Source organism: Lissotriton vulgaris, unplaced genomic scaffold, assembly GCF_964263255.1.
Source record: "Lissotriton vulgaris unplaced genomic scaffold, aLisVul1.2 SCAFFOLD_3873, whole genome shotgun sequence".
Taxonomy (NCBI): domain Eukaryota; kingdom Metazoa; phylum Chordata; class Amphibia; order Caudata; family Salamandridae; genus Lissotriton; species Lissotriton vulgaris.
In genome coordinates this window covers 135320-152663 of record NW_028243894.1, presented here as the reverse complement: position 1 = coordinate 152663, position 17344 = coordinate 135320, and the positions used below count along the sequence as shown (strand labels likewise).

The following is a 17344-nucleotide window of genomic DNA, read 5'->3' as shown; positions in this document are numbered from 1 at the left end:
GTAAAATTTCCATATCGCTTTATTTTCAAAGTTGAAGGACAAATTCAGGGTGTGGGGAACGCCGTGTGCTAGTTTGCTCAAAGTCATTCTTTCTGTTCTGGTGAAAACATCATATCATTTAGACTTTCGAAAAAACTGTCAACTGCTTCTTGTGAAAGTTCCATTAACTCGGAAAAAGTTGTTACCATGCATTCATGAGCATGATTGCCTTCGTTGATGGTTTGATCAGCATAGCTGACAGAAGGTCGTACCTGATCGATGCTGCTTTCATCTTGTACTTCACTACCCCTCAATCGTAGTGGTGAAGTCTCCACGAATGCCGTCATCAGGATAGGTAGCCGCTGGGGGCAGCACAATGCATGAGCCGTTACCGGACCCAACAAGGTTTCTGCGTCCAATGGCACATCCGATTGTAGTGTCAAACAGGTGTCCAACATGCATTCTTCGCCGCATAGCAAGCACCTTAATACAGGCATAACACAACGTTGCCACATTGGTCTAAATGAAAGAAACCAAGTCATGTTCAAGTCCCGTAGCCGTGCTAGTCCAAGGACTCTAGTTATGCGGTCCCGGTAGCCAATGGCTAGAATCGTTTCTTCCCTTGTCGCAGGTGTTTTGTCTGTGACATGGTTTGCCATAGCGAAATAACAGGATCAAAAATAGGATGCCTGCCACCAGTCCCAAAAGGAGAGGAAGTCCGTCAAAGATGGAATGGACAAAGTCTGGAAAAATACCCAGGATGGCTTTGAATGGGGTTAAGGCTCCCGAAAACACTGTCTTAAATACACTTGAGACACCACTGGTATCAGAAATGTTTAAGATTTCGTTCAGTAATTCTGCGAAATGTATGGGGGAATTAGTTGATAACAATGAATGAATCTCTGCCGTTGTCCTTGCAACTTGGAGATCATACGTTTCTTTTGATGACGTTTGCCTGGTTGGCGTCTCTAGGAGCACTGTCTTCATTCTGCTTAAAGTATCAATTCGAATAGAAGCAATTTTCAAGTTGGGCCATAACCTTGCCTCCCTGTCTGGGGAATCGCTGGGGAACAATACCCGTTCACAGCACATGACCTTCGTAGTCACAGTTATGAGATAAGGTTTTCCGGGCAGCAAACTACAACATCTGCGATCTACTATTAGAATGTAACTCCCGTTCGAAAGTCTCCTAAAAAATGGTTCTATTTGTGTTGCAGGTGTGCCTAGCTGGTGACATGAAAGGTTATTTGAGGTCCCTTCACAGGCTCCATGCAAACTAATACCCTGACACAGAAGTGTACCGCTTAATGACCTCGCGCAATTATTGCCACTAAGAAACACTTTCTGGCCTTTATTACTGACACAAGCATGTGTATAGGGTAAGTTCCATGTTGACTTAATGTACCCTTTACCCAACCTTTCATACTGGCCTGCCTGTATATATTTTTGGCAGTACTGAAACCTGAAAGTAGATATCGGAATATTTATTATCCCATGTATTATCCATTCAATGACAGGTCGTTCTGACATTGTCAATGGTAATCTTTCGAGTTTTTCAATGCTCAGGATTGTATAATCAGCACCCTTCTGCGCCATACTGATTTGTTTATCAGTAAGGTTAAAGATATTAAATAATGACGTTGTGTTGATTAAACGCCAAGGCACATAGCCTGAACGCAGGTTTTGTAACGTCCAGCCAAGCTGTACAATAGAACGCAATTGGGACTGACCGTGTTGTAACAACAGTAAGTTTTGCGATATTATATCGATTGCTGAAGACGCAATGCTGTCCAAAGAATATATTCTGGAAGACAGAGTCATTAACCTATTGTCCACAACAGAAAGCGATTTTTCCAAATGAATACGGTCAATTTCCCGTATTTTCTCTGCTGTCTCAATTTGAGCTTCTTTCCAGGCTTCGTTATAAGCTGCATATATAGAGGCCGCTATGAAACGTTTTTGACGCTGTTTGCGTGGTCCCATGATGAAATCACGCAAGTCAGCACCTTCTGTAAGTAAAGTTAGGTGTTGCTTAATTTCTGCCAGTGTGGATGTTTGTAGCCATTGAAGGCAGAGCTTGCCCACACTGTAAGTGGTTATTATCCCTGGATGTTGTCTTTGGGAATATCTAGGGTCTGGACTGGTCAATGTGAACCCCTGTATTTTGTTCAGGAATCAGTCTTGACAGTTATTTGTATCTGTGGGCCAGATCAACCATTGTTTCCATTCAGGATGTGTTCTGTTTTGGTTTAATATATGGTTTACGTCTATCTCAACATCTATAGAGCTATTACTATTCACTGTTGGCTTTGGAATAGACGGTTTGTTTGAATCTTTGATTTTGGCTAAGCCAAGACAGGTAGTTTGTTGAATAGTGTCATTCAAAAATATAATTTGTTCTGGGATCATGCAGGCTCTAAACAATGATTCTATACCTTGTACTTGCCAATCTCTTGTACCCCAAACAGTTTTTGCTTCAATGTTATTGTTCCAGAAATCAAAACCAAATGTATTCATTTGCTCAAAAAATGAATCAGAATATATCAATTTTGTGTTTGTAAGCATGGTCTTTGTACCTGTCTTATTTGACAATTTGAAATACAATGTTTCTGCATTACTTGTGTTAAACCCTGAAAAGTATGAATATTTATCATAAAATGTTTTCGAGCTACCTTTTGGAGGAGTAGCACAATGTTCCCATTGGTTATAATTTAAAACATTTCTAGGTTGTGCAGATTTATGTAGATAATGGTTACCATAGTGGTTGTAGCAGAACATCTCATCATAGATAGACAAACCCTGCAAATAATCATGTTCTGTAAATTTAGCAGACATCACAAGATCAGACATCATATCATTAATACTTTCAAAGTCCCAATCATCAGCAAATGTGCTTGGTTTTACAAAGTCACTCAATGAGATATTAAATTGGTGTAGATACTTCAGGATTTCAACCGGACCATAGATTTCATAATCAGTATTGTCCCATGCTACCCCGCCGGGGATAGGGTTGGCTGTAAGGTTGACTGAAGAAAGTTCTCTTTTCTCGACGTGTGAAGATGTGTGTGGTTTAAGGACCAAGTTGATTTTCTGGCTTGCTGTGTCCATTTTAGCATATTTTCCCTCAATGAAATGTCCCAAGCATAGTACCATGATGAACCAAAGTATGAGGACAAATGCACCTAAGGCCACCCAAAATTCAATCCATGGAGAAATCAGATCGGTTTCTTTCAGCTGTTGAAAAAGTTCCTTAGTTTTATCTTTAAAAGTTTTTATTGATGGCTGTTTCTTAGATTCACTCAGATCTTCAGAGAAATCATCGAAGTTGATGAAGTAGCCGGATGCCGTTCTGTCAATTGTTCCAATTGCTTCTGGATTACTTCTTGTTCTAGAAGTTTCATTTGTTACTTCATCGTAGGTTGGTGTGTCTCGACTAAATGTTTTTATTTGGGTTTTTAGAGGTTTAAGTTCCATTGCTTTGTTGCATAGTCCTTGTTGATTTACTGTAGAGTTTTCGAATGTTATTAGTCTCTCAGTTTGAACCTCTGTATTTGTAGCAAACGTTGGTGTTCTGCTACTTCTTGGGAGTCCACTTTACCTACTATTTGTTATCGGCCACATGATTGTGGTTTTACCAGGTCGATGGATACAACTCTGTTCTCCTTTTTACCAGCAAGGGGCGGTAGTACTACTGATCTTGTCCCGTTGACAGACAGGACAGGAACTGCTTTTCTGTAAGAAGGCCCAAATTCCTTCTTTACCGCGATCTTCTCTCTGACTAGATCCCCGACTTTTGGAATCCAGACAGGCCTTGCTGGGACAGGTGGTTTTTCTTCAGTGGTTGTTGGCTGTTGTTTCAACTTTATGTTGCTCAGGTCTTTCCTTGTTTCATTTAAGTCCTGCAAAATAGCCAAACGATCTTTGATATCAAAGCTTTTGTCTTTAACCACTGAAGTCTGACTATCAAGATCTTGGATCATCATTCTAGTCCCAAACAATAGTTCTTACGGACTGAATCCCCTCAGAGAATCTCTTGGCAGGTTATTTAGACTACGTTGGACACTTATTAGATGTTTGACCCACCCAGCTCCTGAACCTAATACCTTTGCTGTTATAGATTGCTTTATGTCACGGTTTTTTCTTTCTATGATTCTGTTTCCCTCAGGATGAATTGGACAAGAGTACCGCAATGCAATGCCCATGCTGGTCATGGCCTCCTTATAAGCCCGAGAGCTAAAAGCAGGACCCTGGTCAGAATGTAGCATGCCAATTGCGTATGTGCCGATAAAGACTCGCAAATCTTTTATAACAGTTCTGGCGTCAGCCGGTCGCTGGGGCCACATCCATGTGAATCTCGTACATGAATCCACTGCGACCAAGATATATTTATAGTTACCATCCCTTTGTAAGGGACCACAGTGGTCCAGATAAACACAGGCTAATGGTTTGTCTGAGATTAGAAGGGGCGTCTGCGCTGGTCGTCTCACTGTTGATACCTTCATTCTTTGACATATTTCACATTCTAGAACATAGTTCCTTGTCTGTCTTCTCATTTGAGGCCACCAGTATCTCTGCTTTAATAATGATACTGTGGCTGAAACGCCAGCATGTACAGAAGCAAGCCTTTCGTGTGCCGCTATGATGAGTCCTAACCTATGTTCCATGTTTGGAATTGCCCTATCCCCCCCCTCCAGGGATTCGAGCAAACGGAACATTATTTGCATCAGTTATGTATGAGTACTTTACTGGAAAGCCTTTCGGGAGTGTTTCTATCGCTTTTTTTACTGTTGCGCTGACAGCCTGTAATATTTAGCTGTCTATTTTTGTTTTTGACCGGGTGATGGCAGCTACGGAAGCCGTTTGTACAGCTGCCTTCGCGGCCTCATCAGCCAATTAATTCCCTGCAACGTGAACGCCATCACGTTGATGACTCAGTGTATGGATCACGTGAGTCTTTTGTAGTTCTTTTTGCAAAAGAACTATTTGTTCCCAAAGAATTTTATGCTTGATTGTGCCTCCTTTTGCATCTTTAAAGCCGTTTTGAGCCCAGATCTGCAAGTATTCATTATAAGACTGGACGCAGTAATACGAATCACACACTATGAGTGTGGGGAATTCTCGATCGGTATTTTCAAGCGCCATTTTGAATGCTCGTAGTTCTGCTCTTTGAGCTGTGCAATCTCCTAGAGATTGCGTTTTAGTGACCAGTGGTTTAAATTTTCCTTCGTGCCAGCGACCTTTAACGATCGCGCACGCAGCACTGTAAGCTTGTTTACCCCCTACTGCGGGTTGTGCTGATCCGTCTGTAAATATTATACAGCCGTAATGTTCTAGAGGTAAAATTTCGGTTGGCAGAGGACATTCGAATTCATATTGGAGAAATTCTTGTGTTTTCAGGTTGGGATCAAATTCGTATACCACGTCTGTTGCTGCAAGAGAATTAGCCCATTGTATCCATCTTGGATGGAGTGCTTTAGCATTCGGAATGCTAGCCTTCGTTACCGCCTCCAGGGCTGGTATCGGTGTTACGATGATTATTCATTTACCTTGTGCTAAGGCTCTTTCTTTTGCTACAGCAGTCTGTACCGCGGTTAGAATTTTTTCCGTTGGGCTGAATTTCATTTCAGCTTTTGTGTACAAGTGTGATTTGTATGCAATTGGTACCTTTTCTCCCTCATTAGAGGTCAGGTATGTGAATCCGCATCTTCCTGGGATGACTCGAATCACAAGGTTGCGTGTGTTGTCACGTGTTTGTAATTTTGTTTTAATTAACATGTCTGTTTGTAAAGATCTCAAAATTTCTGTGTGTTTTTGAGTCCAATTGTTTCTTTTAAAATCTGGTTTTATTAGATCATAAAGGGGTTTGACCCTTTCTGCGTAATTTATAATGTAAGTTCTTCCGAAATTCAGGAAGCCTAGAATTGATTGTAGGTTTTTTAGTGTTCTAGGCGCTTGGATTACAGCACATTTCTCTAGGAAATTGTCAGCCAGGCTTTTGCCTTCACTTGATAGTTCATATCCTAAAAACAGGACTGTTAGATGGGCAATTCTTGACTTTTTAAAGTTGAATTTGTAACCCTCTGCTGCGAACCCAAGTTTATGGTGTTCACTCTCTTCAAGTGAGTATCCAAGTCGTCATCTGTTAGATAGATGTCGTCGACATAAGATAATGCCTCATCATCATAGGTTTGTAGTAACTCTGTTACTCTCGCTGAGAATAATCCTGGGCTGTTCTTGAACCCCTGGGGCAAACGACAGAATTTTTTTTGCGCGCCATTTATTGACAACGCGGTCAAATATCTGCTCTCTGGTGCTATATTCTGACAAAAGAATCCATTAGAGATGTCTAACGTTGTTTTGTACTTTTTGCGCACTATGTTATTCATTAGTGCAGCACTATGCAAGTTTTGTACTGCAAATGTTTTGCAACATGAGTTAAGGTGTCTGTAGTACAAAACTAGACAATATGAATTGTCCGGTTTGGAGACAGGAAACAAAGGGTTGTTCATTTGTGAGGTGCAAGTTTCAATCACCCCCTGGTATTCAAGTTGATCTAGGATCTCTTTTACCTGTTTTTTAGCTTCTTGCTTAATTGGGTACTGCCTCTGTGCAGTAGGTTGTGATTTTAACTGGATTTTGTGAGGAGGAGAGTCCTCATCCCATCCCGCATGATTTTTATATAAAGCAGGAGCTTGAGCTACTGCCCACTTTCTTGCAAGTGTATATTTTTTATGTATTGGAATATGATTTGAGAAGGCAGGCATAATTATTCCTTCGCCATGAGGGCACTCGCTGACAAACTCTGGTGGCCAGTCTTTTTCAGCTAGAAGGATGTCATAGCCCTTGGAGAGATTATCCCAAAATAGACCCCTTATTTTCCTAGTCTTATCCCCCTCTATACGTAATGTTATTTCATATATTTTATGGGGTTTGCTAACTCTGGTATCTGCAGTTTCCACTTGAATGTATTCATTCGTGTCCACTGTCTCCAGATGATTCATAAGGACTTTGCGAGCTATGCTCACTTCTGCTGTGCTGTCTAGCATTGTCTGAACCCATTCTCCGTTTTTCAGCTGTGTCCTCAGTATTCTCGGCATTGTTGATTACTTTAATACTGGCTACCTTCTTTTTTGGAAATTGTAATTTTTTATTCAGATGAGCAGGCTCCTTGTCTTTGGACTTGACGTGCTCTTCCCTGTGTTCTGATCGTCCTCTTCTTTCCGATTTCTGAGAGGAAGTCTGAAAAGATTGAGAGGGACGTGTATCAATTTCTTGATATCTATCAGGTTTTTTTATATTATCCCTATTTCTAAGGTTGTATTTTTTCCCAGAGGGCTCCCTCTTGGGAGACCTGCGTCCTTGGTTCGGAGATCTTTCTCTCCGCCGAGGAGACCTTCCTCTGGATTGGAATCTTTTTTCTTTAGGATTGGATTGTTTATTTCCATCCCAGCTCTTTTTTTGAGTGTTTAAATTATTTTTAATAAATACCTTTTCAGGACTTTCAATTAGTTGCGGTTTTACCGGTATTCCACCCGAACTATCTCTTCCTAGTTCTTCATAGGATTTTTCTATGATTATGGCAATTTCAGGTGGTTGGTCTGCTATATCTGTTTCTTTTAACCTTTGGCGGATCGCCACATTTGCTGCTTCTCCCTTTATGTTGGCTAGTAATATTGCAGAGACCTGCTTGAAGTCTTTCAGTAATTTCATACCGAGAGTTAAAGCGGGTTCTGGACCGTATTCATCTTGAATTTGTTTTAGCACATCTGGTATTACTGACATGGATGGTACACCATGTGTTTTTGTGTAAATGGAAGCAAAGACTGTTCCCCAAGTGTCACAGTCCTCCACGTGTGGTGCGGTTCCCATAGGAAGACAGATAGTCAGAATCCTGTGTTTTTCCACCGGGGTGGTGTCTGGAAACACGCCTCTATTTGAGTGATTTTTTGTGCTAGCCAGAAAGGTATTTGTTCCCGTTTTGCGGGTACTTTACCTAGACAGGACTGTATGTTCTGTGGTGTAATTTTATTTGTGTTCCCCTGATGAGGGGTCAGCTGTGGAATTTTAATTGCTGGTTGGACCGTTGAAGTCCGCATTACATATTGGACTAATTGTCTATGTATTTTTATTAATTGTTTTAGCTGTGCTAAAAGATCTGCTGCAGACATTCCTTCAATGTCTGGATGTGGTGTGTATCCAGCTGGGACCGGCCACGTCGCTCCTGGTCTACCTAGTGGACTGAGCCTGGTGATGTGATTATTATGTTTTAGGGCGCCATTAAACAAGAGCAGGTGCTCTTGAAATTTGAGTGGTATTTCCACCTCCTCAAAAGGAATGTACTCATCAGGAGGTTCCTCTGTTTTGTAATAGTGGAAGACCTTTGTTACAGCGTTTGCTGCTGGAAAGTTTATCCATGAATAGAATACCTTTGTCTGCCGATATTCGTGTGCCTCAATTACGAATATGACTGTACCACCTCTTGGTGTCAGTCCATTTTCTATACGTTTTAAAGTTATAGATTTCCTTATGTTGACCGGGATGAGTATTATATCCGGGTCATTTTCCTGCAGAGTATTATCAGCTGCTAGGAGTTCAGCTGCTATTCTAGCTGTCTCCCTTTCTTCTTCACTGTCTGTCATTTTACCGACAGGAAGGTTATTCTGTTTTGTTTACAGATCAGGTTTCCACGGAAACAAAGATTAGATGCACAATATTTTGGAACAGTGTATCCTTCAACGTTGAATAAACCAAGAACCATACATAGGAGTCTCCTCCTGCGAGGTTTGGCGGATATAACCTTTCACCCACTCCAGACGTCTTTGGAGAATTATGGGAAAAAAGGGGGTCTGTGTGAAAAAGCACGACTGAGTTACTCTAATGTCTTGCGTTAGTTTTATCGCCTTTCCAAACGTTTGGGAGCCATGTAGTGTAGTTCCTATTATCCCAATAGGCTCTGCGCATTGGAATAATACCTTCAATAGTATAGACCTAGGGCAGAGGTTAACTAGGTCTTCTACTGACGATATTAGACTTAAAGTTTTGTGTTTGCCAGCTAGCTCAGAGTTCACTAGAAACTTTCTCGAATAGGCAAGGAGGGTTTTAACCTCCCTGGATAGACAAGAAGGGATTTAGTTTCTGACAACCATAGAACATGACAACTTTGCTCTCCCCTAATCAAGAGTGTATCTCTAGAGTCGTGTGAAAACAAAAGCCAACTTATTTTACTCAGTCAGTACGTGCATTCTTAGTTTCACCAGATTGTAGAGAAAAGGAAGAGACGGGCGTGTTCAATAAAAGATGGTATTTATTGATCAGTCTCTTTTCTCGTACAAGAGAAATGGATCGCTACTATTGTATAATACTTAGAGTTGAGTAAAGTGCATATAGTAAAAGCAGAATTATAAAGTAATACTGTAAAAGCATTGATATGGTTTCTAAGCCATATGATGTTTTAAAATGGATAAAATAGATACATACATATATACATTGGCTAATCGTACTCAACTGGTGCTTCTAACCACGCCTACCCCAGTGTACCTGACCTAAGCCTAATACGTGGGCGGGAGTAGATAAGTAACAGTTTAAGTTTAGTTTGCTTTGCCAAGGGACTGACTCAAGAATTCTCTGTAAGGGGTTATTCAGTTCTGTACCTGAGTTCTAGAATGGTGGAGGGCTGGTATCTCGTATCCCAGGTCTCGATATTCCAGCTGCCTGAGAGGGCTGCTTGGAAACGCCGGAGCTGGATTTCTCGGCAGGAGAAAGGCAGCGTCTCTCTCTCAGCGCGTCAGGAAGGCGGGGCAGCGCCTGTGGGCTTCGCTCTCTGCTGGGCTCCTCGGCAAGTCTCGCTGCTCCAATCTCATCCCCACCGCGTGTGTTTGCTTAAGGCAATGTCGGTAATATTTATACCTGAAAGGTGCCGAGATTGACGTAAGGATGGACATATATACGTCAATAAGGATGTCATACGAACGGGTTCGTTCGCACATTCTTTACTGAAGTTCTCGGTGAAATCAAAACAATGGCTACGGGAAAATCCCAGGTCGCGGTAGGTTTGATTTGTTTTGAGAACTCCGTATGCCTTATCAGGGGCTGGAGGAATAGTGCTTGCCTAATTAGATGGCATGCGTTATGACCTAATCAGATAACGCGCTTCTGTGCCGTGGTGTGGCTCAATCAGATAACGTTTTTTGCACCGTTGGATGGCTGCTAGTTAATTATTAACCAAACCAGGGTCAGGAGTAGGGGGATCGATACAGTACCTATAGAAATACATCACAAGATAGAGGGACGGAAGGGATAGGTGGGAAGGTAACACTCTGTTCCAGACCTGGTGGGAGGGAGGGATGGAAGGGAGGGACGAGGGAAGCGATTATTACAGCCCAGATGGCACAAAGTACTACTTTTTCTTTTAGATTAAGCGCATTATGACTCTCTCAAGTCTACGAGCACTTTCGGAGTTTATCCACGTACATAATCTTTTTTTTGCCACAACTTAACATTAATGCAGAGGCTTCTTCGTGCCTACCTGTTGCTTGCTCTGCACCTCTTTCCCCGGTTGATCAGCGGCTCGGCTCTCAGCTGGTCTGGTCTTGGGCTGCGTCCTGGCTCACAGCTGATCACAGATGCTGCACAAGTTGGTGAGTTACAGATGGCTCCAAAAAACCCACCCAGATCGACCAGGACAAACAAAACTAACAATGAGGTGGTACCAACGAGTGAAGGAACAACTATATCACAAGTCCCCACATTCCATGGAAAATTGAGAGAGGGGGCTCTTCCTACAGGGATTACAGCCACTACTGATAAGGCAGGAGATAAGGCAGTAGAAACCGTGCTATCTCCAGGAGGGGGAGTTGGTGCTGCTATCCCCTCTTCAGCTTCCATAGTACACGGTAAGAAAGTTCTGCGACCTCCGATCCCTCTTGTACCTCTGCCCTTACCCTTATCAGCTCCTGCAAAAGACAGTAGCATTAAAATTGGCACAAATGACACAAATAAAGTTACTAATGCTACCAATGACATTAACGCTAAACCACTGAAAGGGGGAAAGAGCGTAGTGGAGCTTGAGGGAAACTTAATCAATATGGTTGTCTATACTGAAGCTACAGAGGGGTCTCTGGAGGGGGGTTCTACAGAAGAAATAGAAGGAGAAACAGTTGCTACTACTGTGATGTATTCCTATAGGTTCTGAATCGATCCCCCTATTCCTGACCCTATTCTGGTTAAACTAACCAACAAGTTAACTAGCAGTCAGCCCATGAGGCAGAAAACCCCCATGATGCAGATACCGTTATCTGACGCAGTCACACTACGGCACAGGAACGTGTTATCTGATTAGGTCATAACGCTTGCGATCTAATTAGACAAGCGATATTCCTCCAGCCCCTGATAAGGCATACGGAGTTCTCATAACAAATCAAACCTATGACAACCTGGAAAAACTGTGCGGCCATTGTTTTGATTTCACAGAGAACTTCAGCAAAAGAATGTGCTAACGAGCAAGTCGTATGACATCCTTATTGACGTATCTATGTCCATCCTTACGTCAATCTCGGCACCTTAAAGGTATAAATATTACCGATCTTGCCCTATGCAAACACACGCGTGGTGACGAGACGGAGCAGCCATACTTGCCGAAGCCCAGAGCAGAGCAGACCCCGCTGGCAGCAGCCCCGCCTTCCTGACGCGCTGAGAACGAGAAGCTGCTTTCTCCTGCTGAGAAACCCAGCACCGGCGCTTCCGGGTAGCCCTCGCAGGCAGCCTGGAATATCGAGACCAGAGAAAGAGATACCATTCCTCATTCATCCTAACTTCCAGGTACAGAACTGAATAACCCCTCACAGAGAATTCTTTAGTTATTCACTTGGCAAAAACAAACTTAACTTAAACTGTAACTTTCTATTCCCGCCCACGCATTAGACTTAGGTCAGGTACACGGGGTAGGCGTATTTAGAAACACCAGTTGAGTACGTTTAGTCAAATGTATATGTGTATGTAATATATTTTATTCATTTTAAACATCTTATGGCTCAGAAACCATATCAATGTTTTTACAGTATTATTTTATACTTCTGCTTTTAATGTATGCACTCTACTTAACTATAAGTATTGCAATAATATCGATCCATTTCTCATGTATGAGAAAAGAGACTGATCAATAAATAACACCTTTTTATTGAACACGCCCGTCTCTTCCTTTTCTCTACAATCTGATGAGACTAAGAATGCACGTACTGACTGAGTAAAATAAATTGCCTTTTGTTCACACGACTCTCGAGATTTACTCTTGATTAGGGGAGAGCAAAGTTGTCATGTTCTATGGTTGTCAGAAACTAAATCCCTTCTTGTCTAATCAGGGAAGTTAAGTCCTTCCTGAACATTCGAGAAAGTTTCTAGTGAACTCTGAGCTAGCTGGCAAACCCAAAACTTTAAGTCTAATATCGACAGTAGTAGACCTAGTTAACGTCTGGTCTAGGCCTTTACTATTGAAGGTATTATTCCAATGCGCAGAGCCTATTGGGATAATAGGAACTACACTACATGGCGCCCAACGCGTTTGGAAAGGGCGATAAAACTAACGTAAGACATTTAGAGTAACTCAGTCGTGCTTTCTCACTCAGACCCCTTTTCCCACAATACTCCAAAGACGTCTGGAGTGGGTGAAAGGTTATATCCGCCAGACCTCGCAGGAGGGAACTCCTATGTATGGTTCTTGGTATAGTCAACGTTGAAGGATACACTGTTCCAAAATATTGTGCATCTAATCTCTGTTTCCATAAGAAACCTGATCTGCAAACAAACAAAATAACCTTCTGGACAGTAAAATGTCAGACAATGAAGATGAAAGAGAGGCAGTTAGATTAGCAACTGAACTCGCAGCAGCTGATGCTACCATGCAGGCAGCAGACGAGGATATAATACTCATCCCGGTCATTAAAAGGAGATCTATAACCCTAAAACTTATAGAAAATGGACTGACACCTAGAGGTGGCACAGTCATATTCGTAATTGAGGCACACGAATATCGGCAGACAGAGGTATACTATTCATGGATACATTTTCCAGCAGCAAATGCTGTGACAAAGTACTTCCACTATTACAAAATAGAGGAACCTCCTAATGAGTACACTCCTTTCGAGGAGGTGGAAGTACCACTCAAATTTCAAGAGCATTTGCTCTTATTTGATGGCGCCCTAAAACATAACAATCACATCACCAGGCTCGGTCCTTTAGGTAGACCAGGAGCAACGTGGCCGGTCCTAGCCGGATACACACCACATCCAGACATCAACGGGATGTCTACAGCAGAGCTGTTAACTCAGCTAAAACAATTAATAAAAATACATAGACAATTAGTACAGTATGTGATGCGGACTTCAACAATTCAGCCAGCGATTAAAATTCCACAGCTGACCCCTAACCAGGGGAACACAAACAAAATTACACCACAGAACATCCAGTCTTGCCTAGGTAAAGTACCGGCTAAACGGGAACAAATACCATTCTGGTTGGCACAAAAAATCACCCAAATAGAGGCGGTGTTTCCTGACACCACCGTGTTAGAAAAACACAGGATTCTGACTATCTGTCTTCCAATGGGAATCGCACCACACATTGAGGACTGTGACACTTGGGGTACAGTCTTTGCTTCTATCTACACAAAAACGCACGGTGTTCCATCCATTTCGGTAATACCAGATTTGCTAAAACAAATTCAAGACGAATACGGTCCAGAACCCGCTTTAACTCTTGGTATGAAATTACTAAAAGACTTCAAGCAGGTCTCGGCTATATTATTAGCCAACATAAAGGGAGAATCAGCAAACTTGGCGATCCGCCAGAGGTTAAAAGAGACAGATATAGCAGACCAACCAGCTCAAATAGCCAGAATCATAGAAAAATCCTATGAGGAACTAGGTAGAGATAGTTTAGGTGGAATACCAGTAAAACCGCAACTGACTGAAAGTCCTGAAAAAATATTTTTTAATAATAATTCACCAAAAAAGAACTGGGATGGAAACAAACAATCCAATCATAAAGAAAAGAAATTCCAGTCCAGGGGAAGGTCTCCAAGGCGAAGAGATAAATCTCCAAACCAAAGACAAAGGTCACCCCAGAGTGACCCCTCTGGGAAAAGATATAACCTTAGAAATAGGGATAATATAAAAAAGCCTGATAGATATCAAGACATTGATACACGTCCCTCTCAATCTTTTCAGACTTCCTCGCAGAAATCGGAAAGAAGAGGACGATCAGAACAAAGAGAAGAGCACGCCAAGTCCAAAGACAAGGAACCTGCTCAGCTAAAAAAGAAATTACAATTTCCAAAAAAGAAGGTAGCCAGTATCAAGGTAGTTAACAATGCCGAGAATACTGAAGACACAACTGAAAAACGGGGAATGGGCTCAGACAATGCTAGACAGCGCAGCAGAAGTGAGCATAGCTCGCAAAGTCCTTATGAATCATCTGGAGACAGTGGACACGAATGAATATCTTCAAGTGGAAACTGCGGACACCAGAGTTAGCAAACCTCACAAAATATACAAAATAACAATACGTATAGAGGGAGATAAGACTAGGAAAATAAGGGGACTATTTTGGGATAATCTCTCCAAGGGCTATGACATCCTTCTAGCTGAAAAAGACTGGCCACCAGAGTTTGTTAGGGAGTGCCCTCATGGCGAAGAAATAATTATGCCTGCCTTCTCGAATCACATCCGATTCATAAAAAATATACACTTGCTAGAAAGTGGGCAGTAGCTCTAGCTCCTGCTTTATATAAAAATCATGTAGGATGGGATGAGGACTCACCTCCTCACAAAATCCAGTTAAAATCACAACCTGCTGCACAAAGGCAGTACCCAATTAAGCAAGAAGCTAAAAAACAGGTAAAAGAAATACTAGATCAGCTAGAATACCAGGGGGTGATTGAAACTTGCACCTCACAAATGAACAACCCTTTGTTTCCGGTCTCCAAACCAGACAATTCATATCGTCTAGTTTTGGATTACCGACACCTTAACACATGTTGCAAAACTTTTGCAGTGCAAAACTCGCATAGTGCTGCACTAATGAATAATATAGTGCGCAAAAAATACAAAACAACATTAGACATCTCTAATGGATTCTTTTGTCAAAATATAGCACCAGAGAGCAGATATTTAACTGCATTCTCAATAAATGGCACTCAAAAACAATTCTGTCGGTTAGCCCAGGGGTACAAGAACAGCCCGGGAGTATTCTCAGCGAGAGTAACAGAATTACTACAAATATATGATGATGAAGCATTATCTTATGTCGACGACATATACTTAACAGATGATGACTTGGATACTCACTTGAAGAGAGTGAACACCATAATACTTGGGTTCGCAGCAGAGGGTTACAAATTCAACTTTAAAAAATCTTCCTAAATTTCGGAAGAACATACATTGCAAATTACGCAGAAAGGGTCAAACCCCTTTATGATCTGATAAACCCAGATTTTAAAAGATCCAATTGGACTCAAATACACACAGAAATGTTGAGATCCTTACAAACAGACATGCTAATTAAAACAAAATTAGAAACACATGATAACACACGCAATCTTGTGATTCGAGTCATCCCAGGAAGATGCGGATTCACATACCTGACCTCTAATGAGGGAGATAAGGTACCAATTGCATTCAAATCACACTTGTACACTAAGGCTGAAATGAAATTTAGCCCAACGGAAAAAATTCTAACTGCAACACAGACAGCTATAGCAAAAGAACGAGCCCTGGCACAAGGTAAACGAATAATAATCATGACACCGATACCAGCCTTAGAGGCTGTAACAAAAGCAAGCATTCCTAATGCTAAAGCGCTCCATCCAAGATGGATACAATGGGCTAACTCTCTTGCTGCAACAGACGTGGCATACGAATTTGATCCCAACTTAAAAACACAAGAATTTCTCCAATATGAATTTGAATGTCCTCCGCCGACCGAAATTCTGCCTCTAGAACATTACGGCTGTATAATATATACAGACGGATCAGCACAACCCGCAGTAGGGGGTAAACAAGCTTACAGTGCTGCGTGTGCGATTGTTAAAGGTCGCTGGCACGAAAAGAAATTTAAACCAACCCTCACTAAAACACAATCTCTAGGAGATTGTACAGCTCAGCGAGCTGAACTACAAGCATTCAAGATGGCGCTTGAAAATACCGACCGAGAATTCCCCACACTCATAGTGTGCGATTCGTATTATTGCGTTCAGTCTTATAATGAATACTTGCAGATCTGGCTTCAGAATGGTTTCAAGGATGCGAAAGGTGGCACAATCAAGCATAAAATGCTCTGGGAACAAGTAGTTCTATTACAAAAAGAACTACCAAAGACTCACGTGATACATACACTGAGTCATCAACGTGGTGGCGTTCACGTTGCAGGGAATTCATTGGCTGATGAGGCCGCGAAGGCAGCTGTACAAACGGCTTCCGTAGCTGCCATCACTCGGTCAAAAACAAAAATAGACAGCGAAATATTACAAGCTGTCAGCGCTTCAGAAAAGAATTCGATAGAACCACTCCCGAAAGGCTTTCCAGTAAAATACTCATACATAACTGATGCAAACAATGTTCCTTTTGCTCGAATCCCTGGAGTGGGGGATAGGGCAATTCCAAACACGGAACATAGGTTAGGACTAATAATAGCGGCACACGAAGGGCTTGCTTCTATACATGCTGGCGTCTCAGCTACAGTATCATTATTAAAGCAGAGATACTGGTGGCCACAAATGAGAAGACAAACAAGGAACTATGTTCTAGAATGTGAAATATGTCAAAAAATGAAAGTATCAACGGTGAGACGTCCAGCCCAGACGCCCCTTCTAATCTCGGATAAACCATTAGCCTGTGTTTATCTGGACCACTGCGGTCCCTTACAAAGGGATGGTAACTATAAATATATCTTGGTCGCAGTGGACTCATGCACGAGATTCATATGGATGTGGCCCCAGCGAACGGCTGACGCCAGAACTGTTATAAAAGATTTGCGAGTCTTTATCGGCACATACGCAATTGGCATGCTGCATTCGGACCACGGACCTGCTTTTAGCTCTAGAGCTTATAAGGAGGCCATGGTCGGCATGGGCGTGAATTTGCGGTACTCTTGTCCATTTCACCCTGAGGGGAACAGAATTGTTGAAAGAAAAAACCGTGACATAAAGCAATCTATAACGGCAAAGGTATTAGGTTCGGGAACTGGGTGGGTCAAACATCTAATAAGTGTCCAACGTAGTCTAAATAACTTGCCAAGAAATTCTCTGAAGGGATTCAGTCCGTACGAATTATTATTCGGAACTAGGATGTTAATCTCTGACCTTGACAGTCAGACT

General features: G+C 42.0%; 2 protein-coding genes across 2 annotated transcripts; one reads left to right on the top strand and one right to left on the bottom strand.

Moving 5' to 3' along the window:
* Positions 1 to 555: 555 nt before the first annotated feature.
* Positions 556 to 3600, bottom strand: LOC147668211 (uncharacterized). Its single transcript, XM_086948702.1, is given in 1 exon segment — positions 556 to 3600. A coding segment is annotated over 1 exon segment (3045 nt).
* Positions 3601 to 12803: 9203 nt separating this feature from the next.
* On the top strand, positions 12804 to 14468 carry LOC147668210 (uncharacterized). The gene is made up of 2 exons (XM_086948703.1): positions 12804 to 13922; positions 13986 to 14468. Exons 1-2 carry the CDS (start codon positions 12804 to 12806, stop codon positions 14466 to 14468), a joined length of 1602 nt encoding a protein of 533 aa, XP_086804829.1.
* The last annotated feature ends 2876 nt before the right edge of the window (positions 14469 to 17344 follow it).